This window comes from Fulmarus glacialis, unplaced genomic scaffold (assembly GCF_000690835.1).
Source record: "Fulmarus glacialis isolate BGI_N327 unplaced genomic scaffold, ASM69083v1 scaffold16189, whole genome shotgun sequence".
Classification (NCBI taxonomy): Eukaryota; Metazoa; Chordata; class Aves; order Procellariiformes; family Procellariidae; genus Fulmarus; species Fulmarus glacialis.
The window spans coordinates 1,935-23,379 of NW_009232838.1; the positions used below are offsets into that span (position 1 = coordinate 1,935).

Sequence of the window (21,445 nt, forward strand, 5' to 3'; positions counted from 1 at the left end):
CAAATATGAAATAAACGCAAAGCTGCTTGATCTGACTGTTGCCATGGAGGCATTTAAGTCTCGGGGGAATTTCAGCAGGCAGGGCTTGTTGGTAGGACTTAACAGGTCTCCCTGTGCTGCAAGCCACCTAAAATAGCAGGGAAAAACACACTACCAGACTGGGTTATTAAGAAAGTTGAACAAAATCTCTAGAGTCACAGGTAACCATGCATAGATACCGTTTTAAACAGAGCCCCAGAACATCTAACTATTTTAAAGAACAGTGAGAATGCAAAACACTTCTTACCACTCGGCAACATACTTAAGAACCACAAATCAAAAAAACCCAAACAAACAAGAATCAGAACAACGATGTACCACAGAAAAAGAACAGAAGAGATTGAAAGTTTTACTTGAAGTTTTGAAGTTGAAGTTTTACTTGCAGTGGCAGGATATTTGTTAAATAAGACTCCCAGGTGATGTTAGATGCAAAACATGCTCCACAATACAGAAAAGTAAAAAGTCCAATAATCCCAGTGACCTGGGAGAAAAACCCCTTCCTCATCCAAATTTTCGTTATTTGGCAACTGATGGAGATAGCAGGCAGAGAGGAACATGTAAGTGTCAAATCAGTCTTCAACGCTTAACAGGAAGGCTAGAAAGTTTGTTATACATAAAAGGTGGGGTGTGCTGAGGGAAGAGAGGGGAAAGACAGGAGAACCAGAGAATTAGTGCACTACAAAGATGCATGAACATGCAGAAAGCAGTCCAATACCCAAAGACTATTTTAATCAGTCTCCTTTTACAGCTTCATTATATTAGCAAATCACAGTTGTTCTCTGATGGCCTGTCCCCAAAGTTTGTGGCAAAAGTTCAACACATATGACTTCATTTTGATCTATTCTATTTTTTACCCTTTTTCTCATTCCAGTCATGAATCTGTCTTATTTCCCCCTCCCCATGATGATTCGTTTCTTTTCAATGCTAGGAGTGCTTCCAAATATCTGTCATCCACTAGTTTAAAGTACGCACTCCTAGGCCATGCATTTTGTTTAATATTTAGTTTATTAAAACAGGATTGACCTCAATAAATGATGCTAAACATATCGAGAATTCAGAGCTCTGGAACAATCCTGTGCATTTATGCAAGAGACTGCAGTTCTAAGGAACAGAAGCATGACATCTACCTTAACCTGTCCTGCTTCTTTAAAACAGGTAGGAAGCAAAAAATATTATCATTTGCACTTATACATCCTTGCAGCAATTTTATTTTCTTATCTAAAGATGAGAAACTGATCTGGCTTAGGAGTAATGTAGCAAAAAGGTTAGTTTAAAATCAGATGAATCCCCCATTTGGTGCGCAACACATCTACATGAATGCATGCTCCAGCACAGGAGGAGGAGAGTGGTGAGGGCAGAAACAAATGGTCAAGAAGAAGGGAAGACTGGCTCTTCTGATCACAGTGCTGGCTAAGAGCACAATGACAAGTCCGTGCAGATATTACAATGAAATTCTAGTTTGCTTTATGTTATGAAGGTGCACACAGATGCTATTTCTGTTAAGCTATGGCACCTACGAATCCTACCTTCAGAAGTTTTGAATCCTAGAATGGCATAGTATAAACTTTGAGCTATTTGCGATTCCTGAGAGGCATCAGCTCCTCAGATCAGTAAGTACCTCCAGTACACTGAAAGTACTTCTGTGACATTAGTCACAGAACTCTCATTCACTTTTTAATGAAGCAAGCAAACAAAAAACCTTCCAAAATTTACCTCAAGAGCACAAAACGAAGGGTGATATCTGAAATACCATACCTGTGGCTTAACATTTCTAAGAGATACTGGATTTTATAATTTAAAAAAAAAAAAAACAACTACAAACATTCAAAAAATGTACTCTCTCAGGTTTAGTAAGAAAACATGTTCCAACATGCACTTGTATGACTCAGTAATACTCACGTGTACTTTAGGTGTGGGAGGAAGGCCATTACTAATTGGTTTCTAGAAAATAAAAGTTTAAAAGTATGTTTACATGTTTTTTCATGCACACATATACATGAACATGCATATTCTCTCCCCACACTACAGCATAACCAAAATACAAGTCTAAGAAAATTTTTTTAGAATGCTGTTAAAAGCACTTGATAAATAATTGAGCATAATTATATTAGGAGATAATAAAAAAATAAAGTTGTGTTGTATATTTCTACACTATGCTAAATGGAAGGCACTAGGCACCTACTGGGACACTCTGCTATGTCCACTGCCATATGTACTAGATCTGAAAGCCATGGCTGAGCTTCGGCCTCAGTCCCATTTTTAAGCATAAGGTTAGGCTAGAGACCTGCCTTCCAACCAACACTTCCATAATTCTGTATGAGTTTGCTAACCATGTGTCTCTAGTGACCACACACCAGAAACCATCAGTATCATTTTCTTTCATTAAAACCTCTACTGATTCCCTAATATCTCCTCATTGAATGTCTGCATAGTCTATTGTGCAATGTTTTCACATTATGATGATGCCTGAAAGAATGCCGTATCTAGCAATACAAAGCTTAAGCAATATTGCAGCAATTGTTCAATTGTTCAATATTACAAGCAGCATTAAACTCTATCAATCAGTACCAGACCCACATTCCTGTATCAGTATCAATTTCTCCTAGTAAAAACATGCTTCCGAAGAAATGTATTTCACAGGTAACACAGGAAACTTCAAACACTACTTCAAATGCCACGTTCAAAGCAGTTCAGGAAATCATACTTTCCAAAGTACTGCCAGTAACACTTCCCTAAAACAAAACAAAAGCGCACACAATGTTTCTGCTCTATTTGCTCTTCACTTCTCTCAAAAGAGCGACATTTCCAACCTCATCCTTAGAAGAAGCCCCTAAAGAGTGCAGTTTCATATTACATTTAATCTAACTACAGATATCCCACTCTCTCCTGTCTCACATCCCACTTTTGCTTTTGCATCATAATAATAGAGTGACCACTCTGGAAGCCATTTGCTGCTTTGATAGAAAAACTCACTTGGAAGAGGAGAAAGGGATGCAGCAATATTCCCTTTCCTCAGCTCACAGCTGGATCAGATTACATGTGGCGTAAAACTGCATTCTCTCCAAAAGTGCAACTTCACATGAGTATATGTAGCTCGTCTGACACTAAACCCAAGCTGCTAAACCCTGAAACCCAGAGCTCCACAGGCCAGCAGGCAAACAGCTTGCATAGCTGGACCCTCAACCTACATTTCTCCATCTTTTTTCCCCTGAACACCAAAAAGCTGTATGCCTACATCTGAGATAGGAGAAAGACTCATTTGGCAACAGCCGTGATTCAGCTCCTTTCACAGGGCCAGCCAAATCCTCCAGCAAGCCATCAGGTGGCAACATATTCCTTAATTTCCTCATTTGCTTAAATGGTCATTGCTCAGTGCAACACACTGCATCTCTCTGGCAGGATCTCGCTCTCATTACATGTCTCTCAAGTATGTGAATACAAGCAAGTAAATCTTGTATATCCATGATTATGTTAGTTTCTAATGAAAATTAAATACCGACTCAAACTTCAGCTTAAGACTGTATCATAACTAGACGATCTAGCAAAACTGTGCTTTGATTCAAAGTAAACAAGATGCCATCCAGCATAATTTCTATACTAAAGAGTGTGCCCGCTTCTTTTCACTGCACATGTAAAACAGTCGAGACAACTTTAAAATAACACCTAGAAGCTTAAATACATACCAGTATTTCCTTCTTTTCTTTCCTTGAAAAATTAGTGTCTCTAGCTTCATTCTGTTGATGTGGTGATCCCTCTCTTTCACCATTTAATTGTACAGAAGTGACTCCATTACCTAGAAAGATTCATATTTAAAAATGTATTCTTCTACCTTCAACTCAGAGAGTAGTCTAGCCTAAAAACAATTTTGAAGGGCCAAAATTTCCACTTATGTCAGAACATGTTCAAATACCCTTATTTATTTCTGAAGCATACATGTTCCTACATGTGCACATATAACTATCTATAGAACCACATTCAATCTCAGTTCATGGCTTTTGGTAATTAATATAACAAATCTATTGTGGGCATAGAAAGGGATGCAGTCATGGTTATGAGGAAAAATGTATTTAACATATCTAAAGAAAAACTTGGCTATAGGTAACACTTCAATTATCAATTCTTCATAAATAACCTTGAGGCATTTCTTAGCACTGGATGCTTAAGCGTTACAGTCAAATCTGTAACACATCAACTGCAGTACTAAATATGTATCAAGGAAGAGCTAGCAAGATATCAATTAATAGTCAGACTTAAGCTTGCTTAAAACAAGCCAGTCCAGGACAACTCTCAGAGCATCAGACTTTAACAGGAACAGCCTAAGCAAACAGTAAACACACAATTACCTGCTATACTACCCAACCCAGTTCATTATATATAAAAGTAAACTTTGAAAGCAAAACTCTGTTCTTGACATGTCAAATGACAACAACAGTTGACACACAGGGCCAGAATCTGAAACTTACATACAGGAAAACTTCTTTATTCCCTGTGACAATCTTGACACACTAGATTATAAGCCTGTTGCTCAGAAAAGCAATTGTGTCACCAATTGCATCAGCAGGATTTACTAGAAGGTACATTTGACCCTCTTAAGAGTTTAAGCAGGCTTTCTTCATGCATTTTGGCTTTCATGCACTTTGTGTTACTTGCCCACCACAGAAAAATTACCTCAGTATGTTTTAATGTATACATAGGTGAGGATGCAGAAATAAAAATCACGTTAGATTATTTAAGAAATATTTGTGTACTTCTTGGTGTCACTCCTATTACCTAAAGCATTAGATTTCTGTGGAGGTAACCGAGGAGGTGGCGGTCTGGGTGGAACCTGAGATGCAGATTTTGCTGGACTCTCTGATGTTGGGCATCTCTTGATTGTCCCTTGATTGTAATTTTCAGAAGAATGAGTCTCTTGGGGGATAAAGATGGATTTAGGCTGAAAAAGACATAGTAATAATAAAAACATAATGAAAAAAGATTCAAAGCATCCATGCTACTTCTCAATGAGAAAAAAAAAAACTGTGCAATATTTGGATCCTCGAATTTTCACAAGTAAATTGATAATGCAACATGTACTGCCATGCAAATTTCTTTCAAAAAATAAACTAGAAGGAAATGCACAGCAATAAGGAAAACCTTGTTATCAACAAAGGACGAATTCAAAATCATTATACTCAAGTTGTGCATTAAACAATTATTTGGCATGTGGAAATGGCACTGTTTATGACTACAGATTACCAAACCAGACATTTAAGTAGAAACTAGGGAACATTCAATGATATGGCCAGACCTTTGTGTAAAGAATCCCAAATAGGGGATGTAACCACAAAGGGCAACATTGTTTAGATACTGGCTGCACTACTCCTGCTTGTAAAAATCCTTCTCAGTTATGCAAAGATAGTTAGTGTAGGAGGGTAAGTAATCAAATCTGCAGTTTTTACCTCGGGAACTGATAGCCAGACAAAAAAGTAAGTTTTTTTTTTCTTTTTACTTTTGCTCATATTAAGATAACTTCAGTGTGAAAAGATTCACTTACTCTTCCAGTGGCAGCATGCAAACCCTAATCTGATCCAGGCATGCCTCTGAAGATCACCACTCAGACACCAAAAGTTAGCAAGCAGATGCTTTATTTGGCAGCTCTTTATTAAAAATTACTTGTGGCGCTATATTTTTTAACTACCCAATTTATTCATTCTGAAGTATCAGAAGTGTAATTAGTCAAAAACAGCACTTTCACACTGACAAATACCCTACAGTGCAAGACTTCATGCAGATTTGCAATTAAAGGCCATGAACATATAGGTCAACCACCTGGATATACCCTTGACTTAAAACTTGATTCAAGTCTTCAAGTCATGGTTCAAGTGACAGAGCCATCAGGACAGTCATTTAAATGCTTCTGCATTTGTTTGTTTATTTAAAGTGCCCTTTTATTCTGTGCAACAAAACCCCCCTCACTTACCTTTGGTGGTAAAGGAGGTGGCACTTTAGGTTTCATAGTAGCACTATGAAAAGGAACAAAACAGATTGTTATCCAGTGTAGCTCTCTGAACCTCGCATTGCAGTGTTCAAGAGGATACAGGATTTCATAAATGCCGTACAAATAAACATCATTAACTTGTCAACAGCACTATTACATCCAAATAACTGCATCATGAATACTTTCAAACATTTTGTTATTGCTGTGCATACCACAAATACTATCCGAAAACTCAAGTATCACAGATCCTCCCTAGAGAGCACAAAGTGACATGAACTGATTTGCTGAAGATGCACATACTTGTGCAGAAAAAAGTATGGAGATGCAGAGCAGGCCTGATATTTACTCTGTTGGGAGGAGAAAGATTTAGGGTATCAGTGAGCTTTTCTAAAGGGCCATCTGTAGGTATATAGGGCAAAAAGGAGTTACGCTGCTGAATACCATTAAAATGATGAATACTATTCCCTGAAAAATTTACCACTGACTTCTTCAGAACAGCCTTACACATGAAAGCAAAATTCATCTGCAATGGACAGCGAGCCTACTGTCTGGGTTGTTTTGGGTTTTTTTTTCATCCATGAGTTTCTTTTTTCACAGAAATCTTGGGAAAGACAACTTTTTAACGCAAGAACAATTCAACAGCTTGGCTCAACAGTACAAGATACCAGCACGAAACAAGAAAGCTGAAGCATCAGGAGCATTCTTCCTCTGCTGGTTCTGTGTTTTAAAGAATATGCTGCATTTTTTTAAAAAATCCTAAATTCCTGATTTTTTTATGTTTTTAAAAACTTTTACACTGTCCTGCTTCCTAATCTTTTGGAACAGAAAATTATTTCCATTAAATAAATCAGGAATACAGCTGTGAAAACTTGACATTCTTGCACTATATTTTCCTTATTTTTAAATTACGTTCCAAAGTTTTGGGAAAATATCCAAGTAGTAAGATATCTGTTTGCTTGTTTACAGATCAACAACTTGTCTGCCTTGCTTCATTCTTTTCAGGAGCTTCTGTCCTGGCATCTTATCAGTTGCTTTTATTTCAGAGAAGTTGGAAGGGGACTTCGGAGAATGGGTTACCCTGTGTCATGCACTTCAGCTGCTGTGGTGGTGGAAATTATCTTATCTTCATAACACGGGACCAAGCTTAAGTCCTCAGTCATGTGTGTCCAAGCTGCATTTGTATTTTCTTTCATATTCTTCCCTGCATCTCAGACAGCCATCAGAGTGTTATTGGGCAGCCAAACGTAAAAAACAAAAAAGCCAACGATTTGGCATAAATGTGACAGATGTTTGTACAAAGAACTGTGTGCCCTGGTTTCAACAACAAGGTTTATGTGCAGTTTGTCACCACTGATCTCGCAGGGCAGTGCTCCAACAATTTCTGCTTTCCCAGCTTCCATAACCAGGAATTTCAAGCATCATCAGCTTTGCTGCACAAGAGAGAAAAAGAAATATCAAAAAACCAATCAAAATTATTAAATGAAGAGAGATAATTTTATATTGTTCCCTGAAGTGTGTGGATTCTCTGCCGCGATGAATCACCTTGCTTCAAAGTCATGCAGTGGCATCAGTTTGGACTGGAAGGCATATAGCTGCTTCATTGTTTTTGTTCTGGATCTGAAGGGAGAAGTGACTAATATCACATGTGCTCTTCAACTGCAGCTCCATCTCACAAACAAACAAAAAATCAAACAAAAGCCTTGAATCTTCAGTGGGCTCCAGAGAAAGATATCGGAGACCGAGCTGATGAACCAACATATTGCAGCAGAGCTTTGGGTTCAAACAGATACCAAGAGGAAAGGCACAGATGCAGAATCTGTCTGATCCAAGGTTGAGGCATTCAAGGCTTACCCCTGTGCTTACAGAAAATTGTCAGGCCCTCTCTGTAGGGCAAGAGTACCTAGGATGAAAAATGGTAAGAAGCAAAAAACACCCGGAATTTTTTGGAAGACCATTGGTGACTGCCCTTAGGGTCAGACAAATGGGAACCTCCCCGGAAGTTATCAGGTTCTCTCTTGCTTAAACTGAAAAAGAAAATCCAAAGAAACATGACAGCGACAGAAGCAGCTAAAGTCAATACTGTTTGAAAGTTCTGATGGAGTTTATGCAAGGATCTCAAAGCACTGGACAAAGAAATCAGTGCAAGCACTTCAAGATAGCAGTGATCAAGAGGTTCCAATCCCTGGAACATTACTGAAGTTGATGATACTGGCTACAAACAGAGCAAGAAATGGGGGAAAGAAAAAAAAAAAAAGAAACATTAAGCAAAAATGAACAGACACAGAACTGTACACAAAAAACATCCAGAGATTAGTATGGATGGAAGAACCAAGCTGAGCTGGCTTGCAGCAGTGCAGATATCCAGAGCATCTTCATTGAAGGCCATCAGAGTGGAGCTGGCAGTATGGAGCGATAGGGGACTGTTACATCCTACAGTGCAGGAAGCCTGAGTTATCATTACCAAAGTGAGTTCTCAGCTTGGTCCAAATGCAGAGGAGCAAATCAATGAGTAGCATTATCAACCTCTTTCTCTCAAAGACAAGACACAGGAGCTTCATGTTATTGATGAACGGCGTAATCAATCATACCTTTAAACAACCGCTTAATAATGAAATATGAAGAATTTCTTAAGGAATTAGCAAGGGAATAAAGCCTGCTAAAAACTGACTAAAAATAATTTTTCTTCTATAAATATCGCTTGTGTCAAACAGCAAACATACTTGTGTTTTGAGAAGTTGATCATTAAACAATGCAAGTTTGATGTACTTGTCACCTAGCTGACATCAGACACTATCAGTAACTTTACCCTTCTTAAAGGGTGCTGTCCCTCATGCTCAGTACTGTGATAAAAACCACTGCCTTTGTTATAAAAGAAAGCAGTAAAATAACTCAAGAAAAAGAGGAGAGAGATTTGGTTCTCTGTAAGAGATAGATGCCAGCAGTAGATAACGCATGTTTTACAGGTTTCTGTTATGAAGTAACAGCTTTCAAAATTATCTGTTAACAGAAAGTAAACAAGAATTCTGTCTCAATGGCATCTTTCTTTTGGTTTTTACATCAGATTTATTTAGGAATGTAGATTTCCACATACTGGCTGTGCATTTTAAATTGTTTCAGCTCTCATCTGTCAATCAAAAAGAGGCCAAGAATACTTTTACCAGTGGAATTTATGAGCATAATTAATTTAACACATGCCTATTGATACTACCTTTGCAGTCACATAACCTTGCTCTCTCTGTGGTAAGGAAGCCAGCTCTATTCCAAAATCAAGCACCCATACAAGTACTCTCCTAGCTGAGAATGTAGACAGAACAAACTCAATCATCTAGAGAAGACAGTTATGTATATATTTTATATATATATGAATGAGCTTTATTTTAATATACAGTCATCAGTTCTAAAGAAGACACCAGGAGCAGGATCAGATGAATTATAGGCTCAATGTAACTACAAGACTTTGTTCAATAATAGAAGATAAAAGGACAACTGTATCAAGCAAGGAACAAGATTTTTTCCCCCTAATTTATCACAAGTTTATCAGCAGAATAAGAAAACTTATGGTGATGTAATCTAGGAACACCATTAAATGCCTATATTTAGAAATGCTATAGAAGAAAAATAATCCTGAGCTGTTAGGGATAGAACATGATTCAACTTTTTAAAAAAATTTGCATCTATTCAAGAATCAGGTTTTATATATATATTTATTTATTTTTACAAAAAGAAAGGACTTACTGTTTAGCATCATCGTCTGCATCATCATCATCTTCTAAATGTGCCACATGTCCCCTAAGAAAATGAACAAGGTACTATGGCTGAGTGAGTTGTATTAAAATTACCTTGGCTACTGCCTCTTTTACAGAATTTTAGTGTCTTTTAGCTTTTTATCATTATTATTATTCTTTAAAGCACAGCTGCAATCCAGACAACTAAGCCTCTCCCATATCCTCTCAGCAAGTACAGGGACAACAAGAACAAGTTGTGACAGACATAAGAAATCAACACACAAATGACTTTGAAACATACAAGAGGGGAAAAAAAAAGGAATAGAATTACCGCTGATGCAGTTCTTCTTCAACTGATTTTAAGAGACTCCTTCAGCATTAAATAAGAATAAGAACACAGTTTAATTGTGGCACAAAAAATTAATTATCAAAACCCAGGGCAAATGCTCCTATTATTCTACCAGTAAATAATCCAAAGCATGTTATTTCAGAACATACATCGAACATCCACATATAAATGAGCATAGCTGCATTTTTTTTTAATTTTTATTTTTTACACAACACATTTTCATATTAATGTATTGCTATCAAGTGCAGTGGTCCTTGTTCCTTATACTGTAAAACAAGGACTGTCTTAGCTTGATCCATTTTAAAACAAATCCACACTATCCAAGAAAATTGTAATCATTAAAAAAAAAAAAAAAAAATCAGACTGACAAGAGGATTAAACTACTATTGGAATAAAGTAATTCTTCCCTAGTTATTTTTTGTAACATTCTGAACGTTTTCATTTTTGTGTCTTTGTCTGAAAACACAGACAGGAAGGAATAGCAGGCAAAACACAGGGATGATAAACAACAGGATTTCAGAAGATATCAGTATTCCTATTTTCCCCAACTAAAAGATTGCATAAAAATATCATGTTCTATGCTTAGATTTTGTGCATTTTTTTTAATATAATTTAATTTAGCAAAGCAAAGCTAGGCATCCTAATTCTGATATGCATAAATGTAAATCAAGAAATTGGGTGAAAAGAAGAATTACATGGAAAAGAATTTCATGTGATGAATACAACAAAATTATTCATGTATGAACATGAAGTTAAAGGACTTTGCTCAGACAGGTAAGTTTTATTTTTTAAAGCATCTATAATTGAATGTTCCTAGTGCCCTACAACATGAAGAAGGGCATAAAGCAATGTCAAAGAGCAGCACTGGTAGTTCCTAGATGGAGTAAAACTGTGCTCTGTGGAACCTATCATGCAGAACCTTTTGTTAACAAGCAGACCAAGATAACGGCTCTTAAAAGGAAGTTTAAAGCACCATAGAGACAATATGGTCAACACTGCCTTAAATACTGAAAAGTGCTGTAATTCTGTACCATTGGAATTACTGTTATTTTAGAAATAAATAGTGATTTTGGAATTGTAACTGATATAAACAAGCTTGACATATTTTACTACATCCGTTTCAGCTAATGTGTTTAACACACATTTGTGATTTTTATATTAAAAGAGTCTTGAATGAATTAAAGACAAAAAATGTCATTGCTTACTCACTTATTTGCACCCAGGAAGTAGCCACACTGAGTACCATGACCATATTCTAGCTGTAGATCCTACAAATATAAGAGAACAAATCTTTAAGATGAACAGGTGAGCATCAAACACATGCCCTGTGTCATGCTGCTGTTATTCCCCCCTGCCACACCTGAGCTAGCAAACGAGCTCATTTGCCCTTCCTGGGCCCTAACACCACTCTCAGGCCCATTGCACCCAAAATCTCCTCTCTGCCAGTTTGCTGCATCTGTAATTCCTTTTAAAACTCTGTCCGTAGCCCCTTCCTTGGACACAGATCCTTTGCTCAAATAAAGTTAGCTGCAGAAAAGGAAACAAAACAACAATAAAAATAATACAATAATTTAAAAAAAAAAAAAAAAAAAAAAGGACTTTGTGATCTACCAGACCCCTTAGGGAACCCAGCCATCCCTCACTGGCACATAATAGTATTCATTTCAGATGGGGAGTAGTTCTGGCAGGGAGCCCGAAATGCCTTTAGCACATGGGGACATTAAAGAAAAGCAGAGAAGACAGCAAAAGTGTTAGCTCTAGTTATAGCAATACATATTTTAAGGATAACTATATATGTTCGCATGTATACTTTAAGATCACCTTTTGTATCAAAAAGAAAAATACAGTATTAACAGCAAAGTCGAGCACTCAAGCAATCATGGAGCATGGGCTACTTAGAAAAAGAAGTGGCAATAGGCCTCCAACACTATTATTCAATAGACACCGTGTGGCATACAAATTTAATGCCTGAGTGGGAATACAGGGACCATATTGAAGCACCATCAAATCCACACCTGCCAGGAGGATACTACTATAATTACAGGGTATTTTTTTCTTCAGGTGGATCACAACAGGAAAAAAATCTGAGCATAAATTTGCTCCCAAAATACTGAGTGTATTCAACAGGAGAAAGAAGTTATTGATCACCTACGTTAGTGATAAATGGAGCTACACTGCTCCTTTCCAGGAAACATTTTAAAGATCTCCCAACATCTTCTGTCAAACAGGCCTCTTTCTGCTGCAGCCCTTATCAAAAGCATACCATCCCTCAGAAAGATGCCCAGACATCCAACGTATAAGAGCAATAAGCTTGAATTAGACAACGACAACTCATGGGGCTGATCTCTCAAAAGGGCATTTTTAAAAATCAGAGAAAAAGTCTCACACTAGATTTGCCAATGCTCCAAGCTGATGAAGCAGAAGCCACTGCAGCTTTCAGTTCCAGACTGAAGGGTAACCACTTTAATACAAAGCTATGTATATTGTTTTCTGCTCGGGGAGGAGTTCCAGGTGTTTGCTGCACCCTCAATTCTGCTCTGTAAAGCTAAGTAGTAGTTTCCACATAGGTATTTCTACCACAGCTGTCAGTAGCATCTGATTGTTTCAGTGACTTTCCGTATTTTCCCAAGACAAGTGAGATATAGTGAAAAAACAGTATGTCACTGATAATTACTTGATGTAAAAGAATGCATAGATCAGAGGGTTGAATAAAAATTGCAAAGGCAAGCCTGATGCTGGCATTTCCTGAACCATAGAGAGACTGACTTTTCAATCTTCGTACCAACTTTATTACGCATCTTTTTTCTAGAATTAAACGAAGAAACCCCAAAACCACAAACCCCATCCACTTCTATGGATCTGACTCACAAGGGCCACCAGACTTTCCTCCTAGATATCTGTCAGTGGAGCTAGAAAGTTAGGTGACAGAAAAGAAGGGCTCTCAAGTGGCCATGCCGGCAGGGAGGAAGGCTCACTCCTCTCCAGGAACATTTCCCGGGCTCTGCGAGGCAGCAGGTGGAAGGGGTCAGGCCTCAGTCGTGGGTATCTTTGATCCCTTCTGCTATCCTTATCTTCCTTCTTCAGTTTCATCCTCCTCCTATGCCCCAATCTCGACTCCTCCTGCTCCTTGCTCCAAAAAAACCTCAGCAAGTCTCCTTCCCTCAAGAAAGGCCATCCTAGGCCCTCCACAATTTCAGTCTCTTCATCACTCCCAATATCTGTCACCTTATCCAATTCCTTTCTGCTGGTCCTCACCACCAGTGGATGTACTCCAATGCACCACAAAGAAACACTGATTTAACTTTCTTTACTGCAAGTACTTAGATTACTTCTATGCAATCTCAAAAACCTCCACATGTAAGCACGGGTATTTTGAGGATTCAGGCTCTAGAGCAGAAAATAAAAAGACTGGAAACATAAGATGTCACCAGACTCACAAACAAGGAGGTTAAACAGGTTGTGTGAGTCTATGTAAGAGGACATCAGAACAAAGACTGGGAGGCTGTTCAGTAAAATAACCCCAGATCACTATAATGAAATCTGAGATTTTCACCTTCAAGTGACAAGCATTTTGTCTACATATTGCAAAATCACATTAATCAAAAGTGGGAAACAAAGATCTTATGCTGGGCAGCGCCAAAATGTCTATCCATTTTAATTTACACACTGTGAAATGTATGGCTATATATATTGTATAGCAATGACAGGAAAATTAATAAGAGAAAATAAGCAAACCCCCATAAAACATAAGGAGCCTTAATCTGTCACCAGACTTTTTAAGCCTTACTGGAACTTTCTTTATGAAAAATGACATCTGTCAGAATTACTTATGTTTAAATGCTTTAAAAGAGCAAAAGCTTTGTTTTGATTCAGTTTACTATTGTGCTGCCTATTAGCATTTATTTGACTATGATTCTAATTGGGTATGTATATTTTTTGCCTTCACTAGCTTGTTAGTGTTCTTTTAGGCCCTTTACATATTGCTGGTTTTCACTCTAAGTGTGGGGTGAAGTAATCCATTGCTAGGGAAATTCCTTCTTTTGCCTCTTGACAGATAAATACTGAGAGCTAGAGCTTTTAAGAAGTGCAACACATTTCTTCTTGTACCCTGTGTTCCAAATATATGCAGAAGCTACAATTTTATAAAACTTCTAGCTACATATTTGATACAAAAACATCAGTAAATACTGCATGTATCCTGCAAAGCCTCCAGTGAGCTGGTACACTTTATCAGAACAACCAGTATAACTAGATTTTTTTTTTAAAGCCAAATATAAAAGTATTTTTCAACAAAACAAAAATTTTACCAGTTATGGATTCCCACTGGGAAGAACAGATTAGCATTAATTACTAAATGATGCAACAATTGGCTTAATAAAAGCTGTTACCTCTCCTGCTTCCCTAAAGTAACCCAATAACTTTATGAATCTACATTAATATTTTAATTTAATATACATACAATGCCTATTAGTTAATTAAAATCTTTTTAGATCAGACAACATTCACACGTAATAAATCTGAGTGACTAGACAGATATTTTCCAAGAGAATCTTGAGATCTACAGCCAGTAGGAACAAGAAGATGTCAAAAACCGTGGTGTTAAATCAAAGACGCAACCCCTGATTATTCTGCATTCAGCCTCAAGTTACCAACAACCCATTCCTGAACCAACACAACTGTGTACAAGACAGAGCGCTTTTTGCGGGCAATGATCATTTTGGAAAAAAGGTTATACAGGGAATAATTACCAGTTCTTCTCAACAGCCTGGGTAATATTAAATGAAGAAGTCATGTATCTGAAGTCACCTTCAGATAAATCACATGTGCAAAGTAATCAATGACTAAAAACAGTATAAAGATTTCCTCAAAGCAAAGTCTGATTAGTATGTCTTGGTCCACAACAGAAGAATGAACCAACTACTAAATATTTCTTCTAATTTCCAGAAGGATTAGGTCTTACTGAAAAAATCCCACAAATGGGTGAAGCATTACCACCAAATGAAGAGAATTCTCCTCTTTGATTCACGATGAACACAGGAAGTTGTGAAGAAAGCAGTGAAACACAGAAAAGTGCTGTCGACTGACTTTAAAAACCCTCTCAAGATTGTGACAACTTTAAAAGCTTTATCATAGTAATCATTTTTGAAGAGTGTACTGAACAGGATGGGGCAAAAGAAGAATGGGAAAGGACAGTCCAGTTAGGAGACATGTTCTCATTTGTCTCTTAGACCTACAGATACTAGGCTAGCAAGATATGCGACAACACTGAAAGTAACCTGAAAAAGACAGATTTTAAAAGTGTTAAACTGAAAAGACAAAACCAAAAGCAAACCAAACTAAAAAACCAAAACCACACTCCCAAACCAGAGCCACTGCACAGGATGGAAGTGTTCCCAAAACAATTTGTGAAACATTTTTATAATCAAGCAATACAAGAAGTTCCTTCCAAGAATGGGGAAGACAGTCTAAGCTCTCAGTAACTATGGTATTGGCAGATTCAAGTAACACCAAGCCAACTGATGCCAAAACAAACAAAAAAATCCAAAACAAAAAACAAAACAAGACATTCCCAAACACCCGAGTTTTCCATTTTCCCCTCAGTGCACTTATATTAAACATCTCACAAATCAAAGAAAGTTAGCAGAATAATGCTCTTCATCTAGTACGGAATGGTTCTTCATTTTTTTTCAACAGTATATGAAGATGTCCAAGATTTAAAAGCATTACTTTTCTAACTATATTGTGCCTAAAAAAGCAGAGAAATAAGAAAACTCACTTTCTAGAGTAATTTCTACACTGCAATGCTAATAACCGAATTTTTTAGCAGCGCAGTAAGAGAAAATTTGGAAAATGTATCCGACTATAAACGATGCCAAATGCCATTGAAAACACTTATGACCCCACTTTCTGTTATTTGTATTAAGTATATATTCATTCTGTAACATAATTATCATCTGGAGAATTCAAAGACTTGCATTTATATAATTTTATAGCCTTTCATGGGACTATTTAAAGGAACTACCAGACAAAAATACGAAAAGAATGTCTCTTCTATTTTTAATCACCCTCCAAAAAATTAACAAGTTATGCATTGTAAGGCAATTAAATAAAGAAATTAGAATGAGTGCATAATACTGAGCCCCTTCTAGAAAAGTGACTCAACACGAATATGGGTTAAATACTACGAATTCCTTCCCATATTACAGAAATACACATATAGACTAATCCTTATATTGAATGGCTTTTACACAGATGAAAACACGAGTACAACAACAGGACAAAACATGAGCTTTGAAAAAGGAAAAACAAAGACAAAACTAACACTGACAAAGAAAGGCATAAGATGAAAAATACCAGGTTAGATCTTGCAGTGTAGTATATTTCTTCTGAATTGTCCAAAAAATCGCTACTGTCAGGCTGTTCGTTAGATAGAGATCAAAAAACTCAAGTTATTTACATTGTGACTGAAAGCCAGGTATACATAAAGGGAAATTTTCTTGCTAAAAAAAAGTTTAGTTGAAACTCAAACCATGTTAAAACAGTTCTGGGGATGGGGGTAAAACACAGCTAAGGGTATGGTCACATTACCAAAAGCTACCGAATCACACCAAAACAATGAATTATTGTTCATCACCTGAGCTGTGGTAATGAGCGACAAACTGCCTCAGTAAGAGGCAAGTATGTACTAGTTCAACATCTCAGTGCACCACCACCAACAACTCATCATGCTGCAGTGGTCCAGGCCTTTGGCTTGTGCACTCATACCCGCAAGTAAATAAGCATAAAGTTTAAGCACGCTTTAGTGAGACAGAAGCAAAAGGGTCAGAAGAACTGCTTTAATGAAAAACGATCCACACTGTTATTGCTGGAGGAAGAGACAGGCATCTCGCTCCCACTTCCATTTAAAAGACTTTCTCTCCCAGAGCGTGTAGATTGTTACAAACTTGTCCCTTGGCCTGCTTTGTGCTAAGGCTCTTTGCTAGAGCATCCATTCTTTGAATAGATCTCGTTTGCATTTGACATGCCAATTTAAATTGTCCATTGGTTCTGTATTTAATGACAAAATATGGTTTTTCTTTCGTCTCTAGACTCAACGTCATTATTTTCAAAATCATAGTTCTATTTTATCTGGAAAGGACAGATCAGGTCTGCATGCTTCATTCTGATATGAGCAGTGGAGCAGTTAATTTCCCTCTTCAGAAAGATCCAAACAAGCAGTTATAGATCTTCCTTATAGACAGGGAGATGAGGCAAGTTCTTTGGACAGGTTTCAAATATGCAAACTCTAACAGAAGTAGACAATACTAAGAGATTTCCTTATCAGCAAAATTAATCTGGATCGTTCAAGTCACTTCTTGGAGCAGCAAGAGCTTCTGAGATTCCAAAGTGCAAAGGTCCTGATTGCTAATGCACAACGTAGGAAAAGGCTCGATTCCTCCCTTCCGACAACACCTGCCAAAGAAGTCCTCTCAAAAGTTGTGCTTTAATCCCTGCAGAAAATCTCTCTCCCCAGTTTAGCAACTCGGATTCCTAAGGTGCAATGAAAACATCTCTCTGCCCCATGAAGCTGCCCACTAACTGGTTTGTATAGTCAGTGACTGATAAAACAAGAAAGAAACGGAAAAAGTTTTTTTAAAACTTCAGCTTCTCCATTAACATACTTTTGCAAGTATGATTTTGTGTGTGTATAAATAAATAAAATTCTTAAGGAGCAAAAGCATTATAAATTTAAATATACGATGCTACCAAATGTGTTTTCTTTATAATCCAGACAATGCAACATGGAAGCAAAGCCAGGATAACTTGGAATCAGTTAAAAAATCATTTTGAGTTAACTGATGAGTTTATAGTAGAAAAACTGACTTCATTACCATATATAATAAACACTCGTATAACTAGGGTTCCTAAATGATGCTGTTATACAGTTCTGTCAAGGTCTAAATAACATATCTGAAATAATTGCCTAAGTCCTATGTGTGATTTGGTAAGCTATTCTCCTCTGTCTCGAACAGGCACCAGAAACTGCAGATTACCTGTCCAGCCAGTTGCTGACGAAGAGCAAAGTTATATACCACCTCATACACCCAGAGCCAGCTGACCCACTACCAAAGGACAAGGCACCAGGAAGGAGATTCTAGTACAACTACAGAGCAATACAAGGAAAACTGCGTCACAAATCCCATTCACATGTGGTTTGTAGACTATAGAAGAGGAAGTACATTCCTAGGTACACACCCTTCTCAAAACCAACTCAGAGCAAAGCCAATGTCCCTCCCACCTATGCACTAAGCCAACTTTTTCACCTTAATACCTGCCTTAGAAAAGCAAAGAGAACACAGAAGTCTGCAGTAAGGAAGCAAAGAAGTGTCTTTTTTATCCAGGAACATGAAGAAACTGCCCAAGTGCACAAATGTGAAAAGCAACAGTCTCCATAGAAGAGAGGAAGCTACTGCAATAGCATGTGAGACAGCACAGATGCCTTTTCGCTCACTGCTTGAGTTCTCACACCCCTTGTACTGATCGGTCCATAGGAAGAAAACATTGGCAATACATCTTTACAGAACATGTCAACTGCCAGACTCGGCGTGGCTCAGCTGTGATGCAGGGCCACAGAATGATTGTTTGCGTGGGAAAATAACAACCCCACAAAAATCCAATCTTTTAAAATGCATCATACCTCTTTCCCAGGCTCTCAATTTTATTATTTCCATTATCAATCATTGTCAATACAAGCACAAGGGAGAGAAACATTTGAGTACGCACGGTAATTCTACAATTAAAAAAAAAACCTCTATAAATAAAGGGAATTATATACTTGGCAATGAGGTATAAAGGATAGAGGAAACCCAAAAGACAAAGGGCTGTTGCTTAGCTCATACATCACACCTGGCAGAGCCCACAAATAAGGGGTCTTGCTGCATATAGTGTAATGGCATCAAAAAATTTAGGACCAGTATGTTTAGGACCAGTTTCAGACTTGTCAGAAAAGTCCCTACCAAATTTAGTATGCTAAGGAAGTATGCTACACGTCTTGGATTTCTCTTCCTCCACAGATATTTGCAGGGAATAATATGCAGAGCATAGCCCATGCTGCTTTTTACTCACAAATTCATGATGTGGCTCTGTCTCTTTCCTCAAGGGTGGATCAAATTTTACTTGACCAACTAAAGAGGAGAAAAGGAAAATTATTTAAGTTAGACTGTAATTAGACAAAATTTAGCTCCAAAGGCTAACAAAAAAGAAAAATCCAGTTTAGTGAGTGTATCATATCCCCACTGATGGAAACTTCTGACACATGCACATACCGAACTTGTGCCTGCTAGAAACTAATGGGCACAGAAAGTATTCTTCTATCACAAAGGCAGCACAATCACCATTTGCCCTATCTACCCATTAGAAGGATCAGGAAAACCATTCAGCAAATAGGGCAGTGAAGTGCCCTCTTTAGAGGAGCAATACCACTGTAATTTATAGAAAAAACACATCCATTGTGTGAATTCACTCTTGGATCTGTTCTTCTGGGAGATTCACTAGCACTAAAGAGCCTTGAATGAAGTTTGGAGAGAGCTAATCACATCCTCTAGGACAGCTCTTTGGCAGACACCCTTTAATACTCCTCCCCTCAATTTTAGCTTAAGAAAAGACAACTAAAGCTCTAAGTATTGCTCTGATTTAATTCAAGCAAAAGAATGACTACTATTTGGAGGATGGAGTCTCCTTTTAATGGCTGATCAACCTCCTCCTTTCCTGATTTCTACATGACTTTCAATTCAAAAGCAAAAACTACAAGAAGACACTAAATTAAGAAGAAAAATCCTCCTCTGCGATTCTGTTACCCAGCAGAATCTGGCATCACTCTGAATATCCTTGCCAGAGTGGCATATGAAGCTATACCAATCAGCTCTCAGAAGAGCTCAGGTTGCATCCTGTTCAATTAAGATGAAGCAATAGTGAGATTTACTGAAGTGCTGACAAAGGGTGTATTCAAATATTTTACACTAGTATTTCTTTTGCATAGTCATCTAGAACCTATATCCATAACTGAAACAGCATAAGTTTTTATTTTCCTACATATCACTAAAAATGTTTCCATATGTCAGGTACCCAGAATACTAGTTGAAACAAGTGAATATCAATGATTATTTTAAGAATATTTCATGTTGTCATATTACACATGCTTACAGTTTATTTCAGAGCGTGTCTTTTCTTCTCTCACATTTCTACTTGTCGAATGAATTCTATGAGGTACTACAAAAGGCTAGAAGAGAAAAATAAAATACTTCAATACCAAAACACTTGAAACCCAGTATTGTGTACCTAGTTTTTGGTACCTAGTATCAGGTTTCTTTAGCACAATATCAAAAAAGAAAGAAAGAAATCAAGTGGAAGCTAAAAATAAAGATTGAATGTATGTTTTTGTGCATTAAAGTTAGTATTATTTGGAGACATTTTATCTGTAGAGTGTCTTCAACTTCAAGATAAGGGTTTTTAAAACACTGGAGTTGAGCAAATAAAGACAATGATGGCCAGCATTTGTCTTTGCTCAGATAACATTTCCTTTTTTTGCCTTTCAGATTAAAGGTATTGGTCATTTCCAAAATAAGCAGTAAGACTAAATCTGACTTACGGGCAGCATTTCCTTCGTTTAGGTAACCCAGCTTCGTTTTTCCAGCTTCTAACCTAAACCGATTCCTAAAAAGTCATCAGTTAGTTTCTTTAAGTAGATGAGAAGTTACCCTGAGGTTTTCAGAGCTGAATAGAAGGAAGTGTTCCTGGTCCTCTAGTGTTGTGTGGCGAGAGTGATGCCATCATTTCTACAAATTCACCTCCGTATTTATGTTCCACTTCCATCTTTTCCCTGGATTTCCATTTACTTCTCTACAGGATGAGGTGACATGAACTTTAAGACTTGGCTTTCTTTTCATTGCCCCTGTTGGATTTTCTCTCTTTCTATATCCACTATTGCAGGTTCTCTTAGAAACTATAATCTAAGGTTTTTTAACAAGAGTACAAGACCAGCTGACTGCTGATACAATCAGGCCCTGAAATTAGCAACATAAATCCTAACCGTGTGCTCTCAGTATGTCCTCTGCAATGAAATCTTACTCTTTAGAGAAAACAAGTTAATTCTCCATGATGTTAGCCAAGTAATCTCTGAAAAGCACGTTTGCTATGTTTCTGTGTTGAGTATGTGGCAGCAAAACAATTTTTGATTACAGCAATCTGACACAATAGCGTCAGAAATTTGATGTGCTGGCATGTTAGCTTTGCTTTTACATATACTAATTATATATAAATTAATTATAATCTTCTCTTGGTAACTTTTGACTACAACGCAATGACAGAGTTAGAGAA

At 37.3% G+C, this 21,445-nt stretch overlaps 1 protein-coding gene across 1 annotated transcript in view; it reads right to left on the bottom strand.

Moving 5' to 3' along the window:
* Positions 1 to 1,938: 1,938 nt before the first annotated feature.
* The window catches only part of LOC104069810 (mitogen-activated protein kinase kinase kinase kinase 3-like), a gene marked incomplete at both ends in the record, with an annotated part of 36,998 nt that continues 17,491 nt past the window's right edge, over positions 1,939 to 21,445 (bottom strand). The window contains 10 exons of the mRNA XM_009585109.1: positions 1,939 to 1,980; positions 3,723 to 3,832; positions 4,810 to 4,972; positions 5,999 to 6,041; positions 9,752 to 9,805; positions 10,073 to 10,111; positions 11,300 to 11,358; positions 16,445 to 16,507; positions 19,196 to 19,254; positions 20,273 to 20,348. Coding sequence (XP_009583404.1) covers positions 1,939 to 1,980; positions 3,723 to 3,832; positions 4,810 to 4,972; positions 5,999 to 6,041; positions 9,752 to 9,805; positions 10,073 to 10,111; positions 11,300 to 11,358; positions 16,445 to 16,507; positions 19,196 to 19,254; positions 20,273 to 20,348 — 708 coding nt within the window. The remainder of the gene's footprint in view (positions 1,981 to 3,722; positions 3,833 to 4,809; positions 4,973 to 5,998; positions 6,042 to 9,751; positions 9,806 to 10,072; positions 10,112 to 11,299; positions 11,359 to 16,444; positions 16,508 to 19,195; positions 19,255 to 20,272; positions 20,349 to 21,445) is intronic.